This window comes from Carassius gibelio, chromosome A7, assembly GCF_023724105.1.
Source record: "Carassius gibelio isolate Cgi1373 ecotype wild population from Czech Republic chromosome A7, carGib1.2-hapl.c, whole genome shotgun sequence".
Taxonomy (NCBI): Eukaryota; Metazoa; Chordata; class Actinopteri; order Cypriniformes; family Cyprinidae; genus Carassius; species Carassius gibelio.
The window spans coordinates 3,152,921-3,174,322 of NC_068377.1; the positions used below are offsets into that span (position 1 = coordinate 3,152,921).

Sequence of the window (21,402 nt, forward strand, 5' to 3'; positions counted from 1 at the left end):
CATTTAGGATGGGGGAAGGGTTGTTCTCCGGGCTCTAGGGATACGTTGATAATAGATGAGAACAGAGGGAGTGGAATAAGACGATCTTATGTAAGCATGCTCAACAAAAGACACGACTGCATGGTTTTTGACCCTGTGAAACTGATGTTAATGTGCGTAGCTGCACCTTGACGCATTTGTTCGGATGTGGTGTGATGATGTTAGCGATGCATGAGTCTTGGGTTTTTTTTCTTCTCATCCTCTCCTTTCTCAGTTACCTCAGTAACACATGCGCTCGTTGGGTTCATTTGATAGTTTTCATGCTTTGTGCTGTGAAAATCATAATTCAGAAACTATTTACGTGACACTGAACCTGCTTCAGATATATCAGTGTGTATTAGGACACAATCTTCCCCAATTAAAAAAAAAAAAAAAAGTGCTGTTTAGTCTTTTTTTTTTTACGGAAATAATAAACTTAAGTGTGAACTGATTATAATCTTTTCACTTAATTCCATGTTACGTGTTAGATTAGTTTCAGTTTATATTGAATGCAATTAGCTCACCTTTAGAGTATGTTTTGACCCACGTATGTACATCTTTATATGCAGTTTCATAGATTGTAAGAATTCGTACGTAACAGAATGATAAACAGATGATTAAAAAATAAAATAAAATGTGTGCATTTGAAAAGATGCTGAAACAAACAATATGGATGTACAGACAGCATCTAAAATATGAGAAGTATTAAGTACAAATATAGAAATGTAAGATATTTATGAATCATTTATATCATATTTCACTCGTAAATAGTGACATTTTTACCATTTTATAGATATACAGTATTCATATGAGTCATTTGACCTTATAACCAAACTTAAGCAAAAGCACTTATATAATAATATTCAATTATATAAAGTTTAAGACACAGTGACAATGATTTTAATTACGGTATACCGTCATCAAGGTATAAACAAAACCCTAACCATTTCATTACAATTATACAGTATATGGATAAACGTAACAGACTGACAAGTGTGACAGCATTCATTTATGACATTATCCGAATAAAAGCATGATGTGTGGCATTCAAAATGAAGGAATGAATGAATAATGGTTCAAAATTACAGATATTTTATTTATGCCAAGATTTTAAAGTGTATGTTAACTCGTGTAAATGTAACATTTCACACAGAACAGAGTCAACCGATTAATTCGAGGTCTGTAAGGTTTATTTTGTTGTCAATTTATCAATATTGTATGTTTTAGTGTCTGTGCAAACATACGTAAATATATGTGTGGTACAAACCTATTTTACATCATATTAATATGAATACATGAGAATATGTTGCCATTGTATGTGTACTTATGCACAGTACAGACTTATTTAAGGTCTGTATGTATAAAAACATGAGACATACAGTATCATTTCTGATGAATTATAAGGATTTTTAAATCTTAGAGAATGCAAGAAAGAAGAGCACTCAAATTAGCATGTGATCAGTACGTCTTAGCATTTCTGTGGTGCAAAGAGTCGAAAATCAATAAAACTGCTGCGAGTATCTGTGGGAAACTCCGAGCTTGATGCCATGAACGCCAACTGCTCAGTGAGATAACACTATCAAAGAAGAGCTAAGAAATGCACAAACATTTGCACCAATGTTGAAACTTTTGCTCAGACGTACAACAGTGAGTTAAGGAGGATGAGAAGACTTCTTATAATAACATTATTCAGCACAACTAGAAACAAATTGCATTCTGCATTCTGTATTTTTATTTTATTTTATTCCATTGATCTTACTCTGACCTGCTCTTACATGCAAGTGGAGCTAAATATATTAAATCGGCACAGTTAAATATTGAATGCATTGACCTAAATGATAGGAAGCTGTGTTGATGTAGATGCATGATGCTTTATATACTGTAAGAGCTGGTCAGGGACACATGACAGGCCACAAAAATATCCCACACTGACTGGAAAACATGATCGCGTATGTATTTTACATGCAATGTGATTCTACCAAGTGTACATCTACTTACATTTACATTAAAATGCACAAAATTGACAGTGTCTAAAGCGCTGAAGCGTTGATCTTTTCATAAACAACTTTATACACAGTATAGTTCACCCAAACAAGCTGAAAATGAACTCAATCTAAGATCTAAATGAGTTTGTTTCTTCATAGCCAACAGAATTGGAGAAATATAGATTGCATCACTTTCTCACCAGTGCAGTGAATGGGTGCCGTCAGAATAAGAGCTGATAAAAACATCACAATAATCCACAAGTAATCCACACCACTCCAGTACATCAGTTAATATCTTATGTGTGTCTAATTTGGTAGTTTGTTGTTTCTCATTAGTGTATGTTTGCAGTGTAAACTCTTATTATATGATTACTGTGGTGTCTGTGACATAATATAAGCATAGCATATGCTTGATTAGCTGCTTGTTTGACTGCTGTTTGGTTTTGTGAGATATCTTTGAAATGTTTGGCTGTTTGGTGATAATTACAGGAAACCGAGAGAAGCCGGGTTGTCATACATTGTGATACCGAGAATCCTTGGGGGCTGAGAACTGAATTTACATTTTAAAGGCACTGACTGAAGATAATCAGCACACATTATGCACAAAATGCAAAAGAAGAAAGGAAGAAAGTGTGAACTCTAGTGTTCTAACACTTTTAATCATCGCGTGGCCTACATTACTGAAGATTCAGACAGCTATTAGCGAGATATTAGCTGCCACAGCGTTGGCTGATGTGCCCAGTGCATTTTGCAGAAGAAGCAGTTTTCATTCAAATAAAGTGTGTTTAACAGCAATGTCTGCCAACGATAACGTGTCCTGACTCAACAGGGATCATCTTGCAGTATGTTTTATGATGGCAGACATCACAATAAATGATAAATGGACGATGAACCGTTAGAGCAGTGTGAATTTTCGTCTGCGGTGAGGAAAGCAAAGACATCTTAAATGAACGCTCTCACACACAACTGTGGGCTCTCGCACACAAAGAGGACGTTTGTGCGTCGTTTCTGTTTAATTCTGTCTGGCCATCTGACAATTGCCTGATTGTCTGATAAGATGCCTTTCAGTAGTCTCCATACATGTAAATACGGACTGGTTTGATCGCTCGTGCTGGATAAGCAGAAGCGCTTGTTTTATAGTAAAACAGTATAGTGTCTCAAAACTAATTTCAAGATGCATTTATAATAGTAGTTATTTGTTCTTGGTCTGATCACGCAAAAATATTCCATCTGGCTGGTTCTAGTATCATTTAGGCTGTGATTTACTAAAGGTAGTAATTTGATTGTGCATGTCATTGCATGCAAACTTTGTATACACTTATACACACATATATAATAAAGCGTGTAATGTGCTTGTAGTTTAGCGGTTTTGGTCTATAGATTTCACTCAGTGTGCCTCAAGTACCGTTTTTAGTGTCTAAGCAAATATTTGTTTTTAATTTAACAATTAGAAAATATGTTTGTTTATGGTTTATGTTTATACACTAGATGTTTTCCAGATGAATAGCACTTTGACAGACAGATGTCTAATTCATCAAGACTCTCAGCATGAGAGAGATAAACAGATGTTGTATTTGCTGTCGAATATTTAGAGGACTTTGTCCAGTTTCTCGTGTTTATAGTTTAAAACGGTTTTATTTTGTTTCCGGCAGATTCTCGTTCCTTGAAACCATCAGAAATATGAAACCTAGACAAATCAAATGAGCTTAATATTAGAAAAACTGATCCCAGGGCTCAGCCACAGCTCATTAATATTAATTAGGTGATGCCTGATACCTTATTTTCGGCTGATAAATGACATTTACTTTTACAGCATTTGGCCAAAGAGATGCAACCTACAAAAAAAAATTAACAATTGTTCCATACTATTATAAATATATCTAATTTCTTTAATAATTTATGATGACATACAGAAGTTTCCTTCAATGGCATCAATGGTTTCTATAAAGAATCTGGTTCTCTGTGATGGGAAAAGCTTCTTTTGAATAAATGGTCTTGGCGTTAGGAAACAACTTCACTGGAAGGTTCTTTGAGGAACCCAAAATGGTTCTGATATGCCATCACTGCAGAAACCCCCTTTTTGACCTTTATTTTTTAGAGTTTATAAGTTTATATTGGTTGAAAGAGATGAGAGGAGAATGTAAAGCGGGGAGGAGGGCGGTGAAAGGCTCTGAAGCAGGTGCAGAGACATCAGTATGTTCAGAGTGACAGAAATATAAAGGATGTAGTGATGGAGCGAAGGCTTCCCTCTGATGTGTCTTACTCTGTCTTTCACTGGAACACTTCTTCGTCCTGCCATTTGGGCAATTAGCCCCATTTCTGTAGAGATTTTAAACATAAAAATATAGACATTAATAAGGACATGCTACAAAACCACTACTGTTTCTATATAAATCTAATTTATTAAAAAACAAATTGCATTTGTTGAAATTAAATGTTTACACTAGCAATAATGACATTTTTTTGTATCTTTTTGAAGGACTGTTGTGCTTACCAAGGCTGCATTTGTATACATAGTGAAAACAGTAAAATTTGGATGTATTTTGACATTTTCAAACAATTGTTGAAATATTAAAATTGTTATTTTTTTCAGTGTCTTTAAAGCGTCACGTGATCCTTCAGAAGTCATTGTGATTTGCTGATAGAAAAGAGTTATTTTAAATTCTAACCATGTTTGTTTTACTGTAATTTTGATTCTATACACAAAGCATTGAGAACTAATTATTCCAACCTTTTGACTTCCATGAATAAGGTAATCACCAGACTGCTCAAAAGAGGCGAGTTTGTAATAATAAAGGCTATATACACACATGTTGTTAATAATACAGGAAGTAACATGTAGATACGTGCAGAAATGGATGCAGAGATAGAGGAAGTCACCTGAACTCACACACAGAAAACATCCAAATTAAAGCAGTTTAAGGAATAAAACACTCTCATTTGAATTACCAAACTTAATTCCCTTTGTGTTGTTTCGTCATGCAAGTTCCTCTTCCTCTTGGTGCCATTCAAACACACAACTCGAAAACACATTCAACAGATTCAAAAGCTTTAAAAAAAAGTGTCTGTTTTGTTGCTTTAAACTTCTCTAGTATGAAGTCTGCTTGTGTCGTCTGTCTCTGTCTGTCGACATTTTTAACATGAAGACATGACGTGCATTGGCAAGACTGTTTCATTTCACCCCCATGAACCAAGCTGTAGACTTCCTGCTTGAGGTCTTCTTCTTGTTCTAAAGTTTGAATTCGACTTTTTTAGCATATCCTCAATGTGGTCTGATGGTTTGCTTATGAATAACAGAATATGTCTTTAAACATGTCCTTCCATGTTTATCTTGTCTTATGGACACATTTATTTCGTCAGACCTCTGCTATTTTTGTCGAACAGACGTTTTTTGACACTGAACATAAAATGGCATTAATGTTTTATTTAGTGTTTGGTGTCATATGCTAAAAATAGTGTTGCTTCAAGCACTGGGGTGACCTTGCACTAGTCCCACATCATGGGAACACGGGGCAGCCAAATTTTACTTGGGATGTGTTGAGAAATGAGAAATGAGACACAACTAATGCACAATTTCCAGGACATCTGTGAAAAAAAGAAGTGCATTTAATTACACATAATCATCACTTGTTGTGTTCTTCCAATTTTAAATCTTAAAAGTAAGTGTGTGTGTGGGTGTATGTGTGTGTGTGTGTGTGTGTGTGTATACATATATATATAGACAGTGCCCTACACTAATATTGACACCCTTGATAAATATGAGCAAAGGTAGCTGTTAAAATAAATCTGCATTTTTTATACTTTTGATCTTTCATTTATAAAAATCATAAAATTATAACCTATCATTGAAGTAAAACACTGGAAAGTTGGGGGAAATTCTCATTATGAAATAAAACATTTTCTATATTCAGATTTGTATCTGCTGGTATTTGCTAGAAAGATGTCCAAGACCTCTGGCAGAAAAATATGCCCACAACATTAAAGCTCCCGCAGTATTTAACCGTGGAGATGGGGTACTTTTTATCCCTGTTTGCACCAAACCTGGTGGGTTTGTTCCCCACAAAAACCTTTTTATTTTTGAATTTCATCTGACCATAGAAGCCAGCCCCGTTTGAAGTTCCAGTCATGTCTGACAGCTGAATTTGCTGGAGTTTGTTTCTAGTTGAACGATGAGGATTTTTCCTGAAACCTTCCTGAACATCATGTGGAGATGTAGGGGCTGTTTGATGTTTTTTTAGGCTTTCTGACCTCAAGACTCAACTAATCTCTGCAGTTCTCCAGCTGTGAACCTCAAACTCTCCTCCTCATCGTGCATTAGGTCGATATAGACACAGGTCCTCTTCCAGGCAGCTTTTTAATATCTTTAGTTGATTGGAACCTCTTAATTTTTGGTGTAAATGGGGATTTTCAATGCTTTAGCTCTTTTCTTACAGCCACTTTCTGTTTTGTAAAGCTCAGCAATCTTGTTCTGCACATCAGAACTATATTCTTTGGTTTTAGTCCTTGTGATGGATGATTAAGGAAATTTGGCCTTTGTGTTCCTCATATTTATAATCCAATGGAACAGGAAGTCACGTCTGGACAATTTCGAGTCACCTTGGTGTGCTTAATAATAACAAACAACAACAAAGACTAAAAAACTACAAATTAATGGGAATATACTTCAGAAATGATTTACTAATAATTGAGGTCAACATATTTTGGAGAAAAACATTTATTTCATAATGTGAGTTTCCTCCACACTTTAAAATGTTTTACTTTCAATGAAAGGTTAGAGATCTGTGATTCATTGTACTTTTTTAAATAGAAGATAAAAATAAATGATAAACGATGCAGACTTGAGCCTTTGCTCATATTTACCAATGTTAGCGGATATTAAAAATACTTGAAGGTAGTATAATAGACTTTTTACTTTCGGTAAAGTTGCTTTGTAATGATTTGTATTGTAAAAAACGCTATAGAAAAAAACTGAATTAAGAGACTTAAGTACACCTTTAAAAAGTGCACTTTCCAATAATGTCAGATTCAGTGTTAACATGCATTTTAACTAATTACGGTTCAATAATCCTAATTCTTTTGTTGTGTTTTAAACAAGTACACTTAATTTAGGTGTGTTAACTAACATACTAAAGCACATGTGAAGTACTTTATAATTTGAACTCTGTTATTCGATATTATATACAAAGTTATTTTTTGTGTACTTTATTGTAACCTCATCATAAAAAATGTGTAATTATACACTTAAAATTTGTGACTTATAAGTTTCTGTAGAAATGACATTAAAGTATATTTTAGTGTGCCATAAATCAGAACAGTCGGCAGAACTTTAATCATATTTAAAATACAGTATAAGTAATAATGAAATTACATTTAAGATGCAGTGTTTTCGGATATTTGAATGCAAGTTGACTGCAATTAAATGAAAATGTAATATATTTTAAAATTACATCAAATGCGATAAGCTGAACTTAAAAATAAATCAGTTTAAACTATGATATTTTTTAATTGGATTGCAATCATCTTTCATTTAAGTGTCTGAAAACGTCACATTCACTTCACACTTAAGTATGTTATTTTAGAGCGTATTAATTCCATAATAGTTTATTGTTGTTTACATAAAGACGAAGTTGGATTCCATGATCCAGCTACAAAGATTTTAATACGTTGTAATGTTTTAAGTGGTGAAGAAGCTATACTCGTTTGACATTTTTGGCTAAGCGCAGAAGTCAAATTATCATCCATCAAAAGCACCGCCTGTAAATATAGATTTTATTTTACTCACCACTATATCAGTTGTTTATAAATATCAATAAGTGCTTAATAATTCACAGAGCATCTTCAGTGTGATATCAGCTTGCAGTGACAGACTGACATGACGTAAAGCAGGAGGAAGTAAAACACGATAAGAAGAACCAATAATATATGAAATTTTGAATAGAGAAATGTATACACATATGCAAATACACTTGTTCTTTTGTCCTGGGTAAAATCTGTCTTATTGAGATCTTAGAGGCACTGAATCCCATCCCTGATGATCACAGGAGATGCATTTGAGATGTGTGTGTTAACTTCAATCTCTCTCGGTTGACCACTTGTGATTGTATCACACTAGATATGTGAACAGTGTAAACAGGGCCTTAGTCTAGCATTTTGTATTTTTTTGTGTACAATCTAGAACGTTTACACCTACATTGTTCCAATTTTATCGACAAAAATATGGAACAATAATTTAGCTTTGTATGAGAGCATATGTTAAAATGTACAAATCACTTACAAAACGTGAGTGTGGAGGAAACAAAGTGGAGAGAAACTACAAGTTCACCTTGTTCTTTCAGGCCAGGCAGGATGGCATGACAGTTTCATCCTCCCAACATACAGTACATAAAGGTCAGGCAGCATCACATCATTTCCTGTCAAACAGGAAGCAGACCCTATAATAAGGGTGACTGTCAGAGTCAGGCAAGAAACATAGGATACAGCTTCTCCGAAATAAAAACCACATTCCCTTTTTACTCTGCTTTCTGTTCTTCAATCAAACTGCTATAACATATATTTATCCTATATATGTTCCCATTATGTGCAGCAGAACCCTTTTAGGCTTTTTACTGTTTAATTTCTCACTGCATACAGGGAACTGAAAACTGTAAGAAAGACTGGCCATCATAGCTGTGTATCATAGCTACTTGATAGGGATTTAAGTGTTTGGCGTAGGCCCAATGGGTCATTGCAATTTTCAAAATCAAAACTGTTTTGCTGAAATATGGATATATGAAGTACAGGGGAGAAGCAGTGACTGCAAACTAATTTGTAGTAAAGTCAGAAATTCAGAAAAAGCTTTATTGCCGAGTATGTTTACACACATAAGGATTTTGTCTTGATGACAAGAGCTTCCCGTGTGTGCATGCACTTGTAGACGACCCTGATTCTGCTACATGGACCCTGTGTAATTCCCATCTCCTCTTCTTTTTTGGAGTCAAACACACATGGCTGAATGAATCAAGTATTGCTACATGCCTTGTGATTTTACAACGTCAGTTAACCAGGTGAAAGTAGAGCATGTGTGGCATATAGCTACTAAATCTGTATATACGAAATGAGGTAAAGGTAGAGTTACACTTAAGTCATTTTAAGCCATGAAACAATTCTTTGCACAGGATTTTTTTTTCTATATGTCAATTTGATTAGTAAAGGTGTATTTTAGGGTTAAAATTAAATTAGTGACAGCAGAGGGACTTTACAAATTAGTTCAAAGGTACGTATCGTGCACTTTTTTTTTTTTTTTTTTTTTGATAAATGCATAAAAAAAATGTTTTGTGTGTGTGTTAAAGGTCAGGTTGAACAAATGCATCTAAGAGCTACTTTATCTTCGGCGGTAATAAAAATAAATGCATAAATAAATATATTATCTTATAATGCTGATTTATGTTTGTGCGTGCATATTTGCCAGTCCATAAATTATATTTACGAAAGTGCATCTTATTCCACATGTTTGGCTCTGCAACATGAATGGTTGTTCCTTCATCTTAAATCAGATTTCCGGCTCAATAAAGACTTTATATTTGGAGCCTGAACGTATAATATGGCAACATTTCCATTTTAGTTCCCAATCAGCAATGATCTATATGTAGATTCATAAATACAGGACAACAACAAGCATTTCCCGTGATGTTTATTCATAAAAATGCTGTAGGTTAAACATTAAATAGCCAGATTTGGATGTACATATAGTAGGCTATAATGTTCTTGACAAACACGTTATCCTCAAAGAAATGTAATATTACCTCATTAAATTGTATTTTTTAAACCACTTTTTTGCATCTGTGAAAGGTTTGACTACTGTAGCTGGGTTGCGGGAAACATTGAAAAAAGTTTTTAACATATTTGCATCTATTTTCAGCTACCAATTATTCATGCATGAACCCACAACTTATAAAAATAATAAAACACATTAGCAGGTGATGCACCTGAAACTGAAAATAGGTAAGAGAAAGCAGAAAGGCTACAATCATATTGACTTTATGAAATATGTATGATGTATGATAATGCATCCTAAATGTTTAATGCAGTGTAAACATAAATGACAAAAAGACATGCAATAGTCTCCACTGAAAGTTCAAAATATCCTCTTACCCACAAACATACAAGCACAACTCAAACCACATAACGAGACACGTCTAAAGAGCATCAACAGCTTTTTAAAAAAACTGAAAAACAAGGCCAAAAAACACTTATTCATGTGAGTGCTCAGTGATATGGCTGTACCATAAAGGACATTGTTTGTGCAAATACGTGAACATCTGAAGTTAAAGCAACAGCAACAACAACAAAAAAATGTACTACATTTTTTAAAATGTCAGAAAATTGGAAGTGAAACTGAAAGGTGAATCGGCGTATACTGAGAATGGGGACTTAGTGATTTCCCATACCAGAAAGAGGAAACAGATAGTGCACAAGTAACCAAATGTGTTAAAAGCACAACATAATTTACACGTAATGCACTACAGATTCTGTTCAATCCCTTGTTGGATTCTTTTAACAGCTGTTGACCAAAACAAGCGTTAATTCCTCATAAAAAACCCCATCTGAGATTGAATTAGATGTGCAGTTGTCCACCAATCTAACGAATTAGGGACCAGTCTTAAAGTAAGAGAGAAGCACCAGGTCTGGCATTGGATTCTGCTAAATTTCCAAATCTGCACTAAGCAGAAATCTTTCAAGAGTGGAGAGTGTGAAATGAGATCAGGACACCGTGTGTGTGTGTGTGTGTGTGTGTGTGAGAGAGAGAGAGAGATCAAGAGAGAGAGAGAGAAAGAGAGATGAAACCGTCAAATCCTCGTCGTTCACCTTTAAAACACATCACCGCAGTGTTCGCGTATTGGCGCTCGGCAGGCGCGCGCATCGGAAGGGCTCGCTGCACCATTGCACCTGTTCTCGAGGTTGCACATCACAGGAAGTCGCCGTGCAGAAACGGCGTATTCGTCGAGTTTATGTTGTAGGCTCGACATGAATTACCCGAGGTGAAAAAAAGAGCGAGCGGAAGAGAGCAGACAGCTGTCAGACATCGCTTTGTTGTCGGTGAGTTTGATTCGAGAGCGCTGTTTTTAATGCGAGTGACACCGAGTGCCACTGATGCAATCGGCACGGAGACGGTAAGCGAGAGAGGATGTGCTGCTCGCTTCTTTGTTCGTTCGGTGACTTCGTCCTGTTCCGGTTGGCATTGCTGAAATGTAGCAGGCAATGATTCATATCGTCGTCTATTCTGTGCGAGCAGCCTTTGTTGTTATCATTCTCATATAAACGCTCATTTTATTTTAAGCGTTGATGAGTCGGAGGCAGGCAGATTATTAACTGCGTCCACACTGCTCTTATTGCGATGCCCTCTTTTTAGCGAAATTTGGATGCAATTTAGTGCATGGATGAAACGGCACATCAGCACAAAACGATGCGGAGAAAGACATGATCTATTCAGGGCGGTTCTGGGGTCAGTGGATATTTAGCCCAGACATCTGTGGATGCGTGTGGAGCCATCCATTGATTAAATGTTGAAAACATAAGAAGGGCTATAGGCTACTTTAATTTGGAAAGTTTTTATGAAATGGGTCTCATTTTAAACATTACTGGCTTAAGCTAAAAAAAAATCTCGAAATTGTCTTAGAATTGTGAAGGGGATAAAGGACTGTGGATTTACCAAACTTTTGAAGTTCATTGCATAATAATGATTTTTGCAAGAACCTCAGATGGCCTCATTCATGTAAAACGTTCTGATTTGTGTTTCTGAAATTTTAAGTGGTTTTTATATCTGGCCAAAACACCAACACATTCTTTCAGTGTCTAATATGGCAAGCCATTTTATCCTAAAGCTCCAAGTGTTATCGGCATTAATTTAGTTCTGGCTAATGCTGAATTAGATATATATATATATATATATATATATATATATATATACGTGGGTGCATCAATTTGGCTTGTGCTAACATGCAAAAATGCTAACTTAACAATGCTAAAAAAAAGAAACTAAATAATAATACAAAAATAATATTATTATTATTTTGTATTGTTTAGTTAGCATGTTAGTGAATTATGGATATGTTACATTGATTAAGGGGGAAAAAGACATTGCTTGTATCTGTATGGGCTGAAATGCAGAATTCAGTTATCAGAATATTTCTTTGTCTCAGATGACTTTTTATTTTTATTTTAGAGAGCTACAGTTGACTTTTCAAAAGTCTAATTCAAGAGCTGTCTTATGATATTAAGACATAAAAATCACATTCAGGTTATTCTTAATTTACTTTACTAGTAGATATCTGTAATTCAATAAGACTTGTCAAAATTAGACTGTAACTCTGTTATAATCTGTAATTACAACTAGTCGTTAATTCAGAATTATATTTGTACTTATCAATTTAAAGTTACAGATATCATAATATGATAGATAGACATATAAGGTCATGATTTTATTATTATTATTATTATTATTATTATTATTATTATTATTGTCAAAATTAAATTGCAACAAAGAACACTGGTGACAGTAAAATACAAAACTGCTTGCCATAGTTTTTTTTTTTTTTTTTTCATTTGCACATTAGGCAATTCACATAATATTTAGTTTTGCAGAATAAACTACATGCGCCAAACTTTGTTTTGTTATTTCATACCTTAGAACTCTTAATGATGATTATTTAAAACAAAAGGCATATGTCTGTGATATTAATCTTCCTCTTCCTCCATTCCCCAACAAACCAGAGTGCAGAGAAAGACTAGAGACCCTGATAAAGGGTGTGTGCAGGAGTAAATAAGGCAAAAATCATGCAACCTGGACTTAAAAATCTTGGCATATATCATGAGTACTTTCCAATGCATTGGCAAAGTTTGCAGGAAGCCCCCTCCTCTTGTGAGCAGAGCAACTATTGTGCAGGTCTGCTGGGTGGATGTGGTCTGATGTGCGCCATAGTCTGTGCTATTTTTGACAGTAAGGAAGTGTATAAAAATGAAAACTATTCTACCTTAGCAACCACATCATGTTTGTGCCGGTGTTTAAATAGGCCTGTGACCATCACCTTTAAACTACATTTTACATTTTAATTTGAAGGGTCACTAGAATAGACAGCTGGATTAGAGATTCGTAATCTTTTTGATGAGTGATAAAACGGCCCAGTCAGCTGTGTGTGTGCATGTGGCTAATAAGTCTGCATGTTTTGTGTGTCTCTGCATTAATGAATGGCATGATTTTGTCTGATACACACTCTGAAACACACATGACGCGTGTTTTCAGCATCTGCATCTCACTATATGAGAACATGAACACGAGTCATTTCACAAGCTTTTCACTGTGTTATTATTTGAGAAAAACTACCATCAAATACACACTGAAAATCAAAGATCTTTACGACAACCCATCAAAATTAAGGTTTGGTTTAACTTGAAGAAATTATGACACAGATATATTACATTTTTGAACTAGGAACTTTCCCAGAGTAATAATATTAGTATTTTTAAGGAATATCATAAAGCCAAGACCTTCTTAATCTGTGTTTCAATTCATACACTTCAGTTATGAAGCATCTACTTTGACAAAAATAAAAATGCAATGTTTTGTTTTGAATGGATTGCATAATTTGCATCAGAATTAACTTTTGATTATAAATGTGTATTGAATCATAAAATCATGATATGGAAAACACAAGATTTTGTGGAAAATAAAATGGATTTCATGGGACTCTAAATTAAACAGTTAGGTTACCTTTTTTTAGGTGTCCTTGTTACAGTGTAATTATACATTTAAGTAGCCTACTGAGTAATATTAATTAACTTCATGTACTAACTATATGTTTAGGATTAGGGTTTGGCTTAGGGTTACTTACATGTAATTATGCATAATTCATTGTTATTATAATAGTAAGTACATGTAACATGTAACAAGGACACCTTAAAATAAAGTGTTACCAAAGATTAGTGCATACAGCTTAACGTATTTTTATATTAATTCTCAAGGTTTAACAAACATATAGAAAGCATTTCTCTCCTCATTAATGGTAAATCTATATATGATATAGAAAAAATATGTTTGGCTATGCCACCCAGCCCTAGACTGGAGCATATACACAGAACATTGAATGGATTCATTAGAAACCACCAATTATTTTCTTGTTTTTTTTTTTTCTAATTATCTTTTTTTTTTCCTTTTTTTTTTTGTCCTTAAGCAATTATTAAAGATGGGTAAAAAGAGCGAAATAGAACAAATATATAGTACACAGCACAGACTGTAGTTTTCTGCTTAGTGTCGGATTGTTAAACCTTGTCCACATGACAAAAATATGACCTCTTTTAATATAAGAAGTAAGTGATTGTTTAAAGTCAATCAACAAACCACTCTAATATAAATAACTTAAAACGACTGTTCCCAGTAATAGCTGGATAGATCGATGAAGAGTACAGTGTAAGTGGTTCAGCAGATTTTACCACAGCATATAATGTACTGTCAAGCAACACAATATAATTTAGAAAAAAAACACATCTATTATCACGTACAAACTAATAATAACCTGTTTCATTGTGTTGCAGGAATACAGTGGAGGATGCAGCCGGGGTCTCTGAAGGGCACAGAGCTTGTGGTCAGCCGTGAACAGAGAGTCACAACGAGGCGTACCTGACTGGGAATCCAATTTCAGTCAGTCCACATGCAATTAAAGTCATTCTGGATGCTTCATATAACAGTAATGATGAGAGTAATCCTGTATGTTAGAACTTAAGATGTTTACAGAGAGATTGAAATCATCTCTGGAGCCTGTGCAGCTGTTATTTTATTCCAAGGCAGAAGGTTGCGCTCAGCATTCGGAATATTTTAGTGGATGAGGAATTCATTGACCGGAGCTCTACTGGCAGCGCTGGGGATTTTTATTGTTCATGGCTAGAACAGAAACATTTATGTTGGTCACTTGAGTTCCCCAAAAACTCCTTATTCACACAGATGCAGTTCTTTGGTGGCGAGGTGTAACAAAAGGGGCAAGGGCAACTGAAAAGCGAGAACTTCCCACATCTTCAAATCATGCAATCAGACGATCTCTTCATCCGCAAGTTCCGCAGGCAGAGCCCACGCCCGACACTAGCGAGAGTGAACTTTGACCCTAAGCAGGATGGTGGTAGTGTACGTACACGAGTCCTGGCAGAATGGCCCCCTAGGAGAGAGGGAGAGGGAACAAACAGCGAGACTGTCTCCCCCAGCGCAGCTGCACTGAATCTGAGGACAGTAGGTCGTGGACACATAATGCAGCGCAGCAACAGTGATGTCACCCTTGGAGATATGGATTCAGCGGGGCAAGTCGGGAGAAAGTTGCTACGAGTAGGGGGCGACAAATCTGGGACTGGGGGGCAGGGCGAGTTCCTCCACCGAGAGTACGGTAGCCTGTCCTCGCTAGAAAGACAAACCCAGATTGTAGACCCCGGTTCGGAAGATCAAGGTGTTCTCAGTCCCAGTGCCTTGCGCTTCAGAGATCCGTTTGTTCTGCTGGGTCTGCAAGAGGCACCTCCTGAGGTGGACGGCGTGTATCAAGGAAACTGTGCTCCAGCCGCAGACACATCAAAACCAGTCAAGCCCCCAAAACCAGAGGGGCTTGGTAAGAAGGCTAAATCGTCCCCTCCGCAGGCCCCTCAGTTTTCCTGTGACCAAGTCCCAGGTGGTGCTTGGGTGCGCAATTTTGCACACTATGACGTACAGAGCATCCTCTTTGACCTGTCGGAGGCTGCGACCAATCGGGACAGCATCGGGCGCAAGAAAAACATCACGTCCGGAGCGTCAGCTGCCTCTCAGCTCCGTCCGCTTTCACAATCCACACCTTCCTCAGTTTCTCAGGGCAGCTTGGGAAGTGGGACTGGCTCGGAAGATTTAGAGCAGTCCTTGCTCGATGAAGGAGATGGGAACGATAATGATCTCCTGCTCAGCTGTCCTCACTTTCGAAATGAGATGGGTGGCGAGGAGAGTGTGGGGCTCTGCCTGCCACGGGCCGCCAGGCACAGGTGGAGGAGTCTTCAGAGTCCCAACAATGCTGTGTCCGTGTTAGAGGAGCCCAGAGAAAGCCATGTCCAGGCACAGGGGAAAAGTAACTACTTCATAGAGCATGCAGACCTTGGAGCTCGATACTATCACAAGTACTTTTACATGAAAGGTGAGTGTGTGTGTGTGTGTGTGGCAAAGCTTGTTTGAACTTTTTGAAGAAACATATTGCATACTCATTTTCACTGCTCAGTCTACTTTACTCTCAGAAAAATTTGCTAAAAGCATACTTTTATGGGTACAACAGCTTGTCACTGAGGCTGTACCCTTTAAAGGAATATCTTTCCACTATATTTGCCCCTAAAAGGTTCAAAGTAGTACTCTAAGGCAGGGGCTCCCAATCCTGTTCCTGGAGATCTACTGGTTTGATGGAGGAGTGTTGGAATTTCCAGAAACAGGATCGGGCATTCATGTCTTAAGGGCTACTAAAACATCAAGTATTACTACTCTAAGGTACGCATAGGCACTTTAAAAGGACCTTTAGGCAGTGGTTCCCAACTCCGGTTCTGGGACCCACTGCTCCTCACATTTTGTGTGTCTTTCTTGTCTGTCTCCACTCAGGTTGCATATGCACTTGGCATTTACATGCGACCTGAATCCGAGTGTTGTCCACATATACACATTGAAAAGACAAGTGTAAACGTACTTCAGATTGGAATATTATATAAATATTGCTCGGGTAAGAGATTCGATCAGTTATCCAGATATAAAAGTCACTTGATGTTTCCAAGTGTAAATGCGCCCTGTCCTGATTGACTGAAGAACTGATCTGCTTTACTGGATCACGGTGATCGCATGTTAATGCCAAGTGTAAATGCATTCAAAGGTTCATGGAGCTCTCTCCTAACGAGCTGCTATTCTGAATCAAGCGCTTTAAATAAGGAAGGTCCGTGAAAACAACTAAACACACAGTATTATGCATGCCAGGCCAGTAGTTGGCGATGTCACTTTGTAGAAACACTATGCATCTGCCTACATACACATTCCGGTTGCACTTTATTTTACAGTACGTGTACTAACATGTACTTATAGTGTACTTACAATTATCTAAGAAAGTTCTGGTAATACAAGGTAACTACATGGGGTAGGGTTAGGTTTAGGGGTAGGTTCAGGGTTAGTACCTAGTTATAACATAGTTATTGTAATTAGTATAATAAGTACACAGTATGTACATGAGGAACAGGACTGTAAAATAAAGTGCTACACACATTCCTATAGACCAGGGATCCTCAAATCTGGACCTCGAGATCCACTTTCCTGCAGAGTTTAGCGCTAACCCTAAACAAACACACCTGAGCATGCTAATCAGTGTCAATCAATGTCTTTGGGATCATTAGTAAATTGCAGACAGGCGACTTTAATCAGGGTTGGAGCTAAACTCTGCAGTGCATTGGACCTCCAGGGCAAGATTTGAGGAAGGGGGCTATAGACTGAACATGTGAAATGCATGCAACTGATGTCACCGTTTTTACAAACTTGCATTTTCATAGTTTACACAGAGATGATAACGGTAACATTTTCAAAATCGTGCATTTCGAAAGACATTTTTAAAAGTTTTTGTTTTCAGGCATCCAAAACGCAGTTGTCGTGTAAATGAATGGCCAAAACAAAAAAGTTTTTAGTTGAAAACAATGTTGTGTAAAGGCTAAAGTGCACTTCGGTTTTTAGGTTTAAGCGAGGGTCCACATACAGTTTGTGTGATGCACATTATGTCATCAGAATAGTATGTGCATACTGTATAAGCACCGTCTGTTTTGCCTTTAGTTACGTAGATGTGACAAGGGGCACTCAGTCCTGGCTTTTTTATTTATGACATAAAATTCTATTTTGTCATAATTAAAAAGTAACTTATTTTAGGGAATGTATGTGTTACTGCAGTGGTTATCAAACTAGGGGTGTGAAGAGTACAGATCAGCAATTTTGATGACTCATTCTGCACTTCAAAGTATAATCAGACTTCAGATTTCTCAAATGCCAGTGTAAGATTGCAGAGCATGCAATGCGCAAAGTTACATAATCTGTTTATTTACAATATTTTTACTAAAGTACTAAAAAATAGTTATTAAAATAACAAAAAAAAATAGTAATAGTTTCCTAAGAAATCTAATAGGGGGGAATATATTAGACTTTATTATTATTATTTTATTTTTGATTGTCCGTCTGTCAGTCTGTCTTGAGCTCTGTAAAGGGCTGTGATATGAAGTCAAATGAAGTTTATACCTTGATGCTATGATGTCCAAGCATCCCAATTATTTGCTATTCAAAAGCAGTGTAGAGTTGCAAATATTGAGAGAGAGAGAGAGAATAGAAACACTTTAAGCTCATAATACAGGTGAAACAAAATTGACCCAAACTCTTGACACTACCATACATGTTGAACAGTGGTTTACCCATAATGCATATTTGTTCATCTTAGTCATGAGCCGTTAAAGGTTACTCAATCATAGTTCCTCTTTTTCTAGTGATCAGTATTCTAGTGTTTCACTTGCTTTCACATTTATTTATTAATTAGCATTTCGTATGAATTGTTAAAATCTTCATTTCAATCTTTTTTTCCAGACCATCAGAATTTCTTTGGCATGGACGAGCGTTTGGGGCCGGTGGCCGTCAGTTTCCGCAGGGAGGAAAAGGAGGGATCAAGTGGGTCCCAGTACAACTACAGAATCATTTTCAGGACCACTGAAGTAAATATATCACTCTCTCACACACAGAAGTCATCAAAAAAGATTTGGAAACAATTTCACCCATTCATTCAAAGGAGTTGTCTAATAATTTTGTAGCATTTTTTATTTTTTCCTTAAGGGTACACTTATAATGCTTTACACGTTTTCTATAAACAATGGTCAGAAATAAGACAATTTCCCACCCACTCCCTGCTTTTGATTTAGCTTGAAATGAATCAGAGATGATCACAAGAATGTTTTTACACAAATGCCACTTTTCATTTTATTCCTTTTTTAAAATCTAAATTAGAACATTACATTATTAATCAATATTAATTACATTAATATATGTATAAATGCAACATTACATTACATTGGTTGGCAAAATAGTATCATAATTGTTAAATCAGGCTTTTATGGTTCTTATATTATTTAAGAATATAAAGCTGAAAAAGGATTAAAACATACCTTAAATAGATGCGATTATAGTACCTGACTGCCTTTTTTGAGCAAAAACACAGCAAAAACACAGCTTCGATCACAGCGTCACACTCCATCCTCCTGTTGTTAACGTTATTCTTCTTTGTTAACGTTGTTAAATGACATCGCTGTCGACCGGTTTACGTCACATCCTAGTACACACTGTCGGTGCGAATGCAACCCTTTAAATGGTATTGGGAAATAGTTCACAACAAATCGTCTCAGTACTTTAGTACTGTACATCTAGTTCTGGAACTAAAGCGGTGCGAAAGGCTCTAATAATCTACACTTACAGCAATAACGAGCAGCAGCAGCAGCGTAGCAGATCTATTCCGCTAAGACCAAATACATTAGCATTGTCATATTCAATACCATGCTAAAATCTTCAGAGAGTCCTCATGATAGAATTTTTGTGCAGCTGCTTTATTTGGTCTAAAAGTAAGATGAAATTGACTTGTAAATCAAAGTGATTCTAATAGCTTGTAAATCATTCTGCATTACATTATGGAAGGGGAAAAATAAATATAAAAATAAATATATGTCATGACCCCTTTAAGACTACATTATATCTTTTGCACTCATTAATTAATTGGTCCCTGCTGTTTTCCTGCAGCTGAAGACCCTGAGAGGTTCGATCCTGGAGGAGTCTGTTCCCTCCGCAGCGCGCCACACCACGCCACGCGGCCTTTCACCCAAGAGACTGCTGGAGTTTATTTTGCCCGATCTCAACCTACATTGCCTCAGACTAGCCTCAACATCCCCTAAAGTCAGAGACACGCTCCTCAAACTGGATGAGCAGGGGGTAAGAGATGTTATGTTGATCTGATTTCTGTACTTCTGCACAACTGACAGCTTGTGTTTACAAGTTACTGATAGGCTAGAAATAGTGATGCAACAGACATCTTAAAATATTATATTGTGAATATATATAGAGAGGGAGAGAGTTGGTGCAACTCCTATTTCAAACATAAAGTCACATGAACTGGCTTGACAAGTGCTGTTCCTCAATGCATTTCTCCTCCTCTAATCCTTGCTTCCTATTTTAGTTGTCTAATGATCCTGGTTGACTCTATGATCTAGTTGACTATGACAAATTGCTTTTGCAAAGTGAATGATAAATGCATCTGATAAATGCACTGACAAATAATATTAAAAAGTTAAATGTATATACCGTAGTGTAATATATACTTTTGCAGTTATGCTGTTGCTGCACCTACACTTGTGCATTCAATGTGATTACAATGTGAAACTGACTTAGTGACAAAATGAGGAAGAATGATGTTGTGTGTGTAAAGTAACTGTAATTTCATCCCTGTTAATGTGTGTTTTATGTGTGTATGAAGTTGAATTTCCAGCATAAGGTGGGCATTATGTACTGCAGAGCAGGACAGAGTACTGAAGAGGACATGTATAACAATGAGAGCGCCGGACCAGAGTTCGATGAGTTTCTGGACCTTCTTGGAGAGCGAGTACGACTCAAGGGCTGGGAGAAATACAGAGCTCAACTAGACACCAAAAGTGAGACCAAAACTCAGCATGCAGTCAGTCTTCATACAATTGCACCATAGTACAATAGTTTTAATGTTATTGCATGTGTTGTATATAAGTAGAATGTAATTACAATATTGTTTACTTTTCTTTTTTCTAATTGTTCCATGAAAAAATAAATGTAAATTCATATGTTTTGCACATAAACTTGGTGTTTATATTTTGTTCACAAGAATAAATTACATTTGACAATATATTTAAACAAAACTTTTATTTAAAATTCTAATAATATTTCAAAATATTCCTGTTTTTACTGTATTTTTATGATTAAATAATAGAAAGAAAACTGTACAGAGAGTGACAATACCAGATTTTGATGTGTGATAGTGTTTGTGTGTTTATTTGCAGCTGACTCCACTGGTACACACTCACTGTATACTCGCTACCAGGATTACGAGGTTATGTTCCATGTTTCCACCATGCTTCCATACACAGCCAACAATACACAACAGGTAATCTACACAACCCTAGAACATCCCATTAAAAACTGAGCAGCCCTTACAGTATATCAATAGCGCAATGATATGAATCAGCAGTGGGATATGTATTGAGACCTCATTTGCATGTGCAAATCTCCTGGTGTCTCCCCTTGTGCAAAATATATACTTATTGCAGAATTAGAGTTCTTTAAAAGAATCTACTTAAGTGTGAA

General features: G+C 36.3%; 1 protein-coding gene across 5 annotated transcripts in view; it reads left to right on the top strand.

The window, feature by feature from the left end:
* LOC128016431 (signal-induced proliferation-associated 1-like protein 3) overlaps positions 1-21,402 on the top strand; it is a 49,902-nt gene that overhangs the window by 806 nt on the left and 27,694 nt on the right. For 4 of the 5 annotated variants that reach the window (XR_008184173.1, XM_052600920.1, XM_052600922.1 and 1 more), the window contains exons 3-7: positions 14,571-16,171; positions 18,619-18,743; positions 19,816-20,004; positions 20,546-20,720; positions 21,099-21,202. Coding sequence is in view for 4 of the 5 variants with exons in the window: in XM_052600920.1 (XP_052456880.1) it covers positions 15,055-16,171; positions 18,619-18,743; positions 19,816-20,004; positions 20,546-20,720; positions 21,099-21,202 (1,710 nt within the window). In the remaining variant the exon portion in view is untranslated. Of the gene's footprint in view, positions 1-10,912; positions 11,079-14,570; positions 16,172-18,618; positions 18,744-19,815; positions 20,005-20,545; positions 20,721-21,098; positions 21,203-21,402 lie in introns of those variants that run through there. The other variant, XM_052600923.1, reaches the window with a different exon arrangement.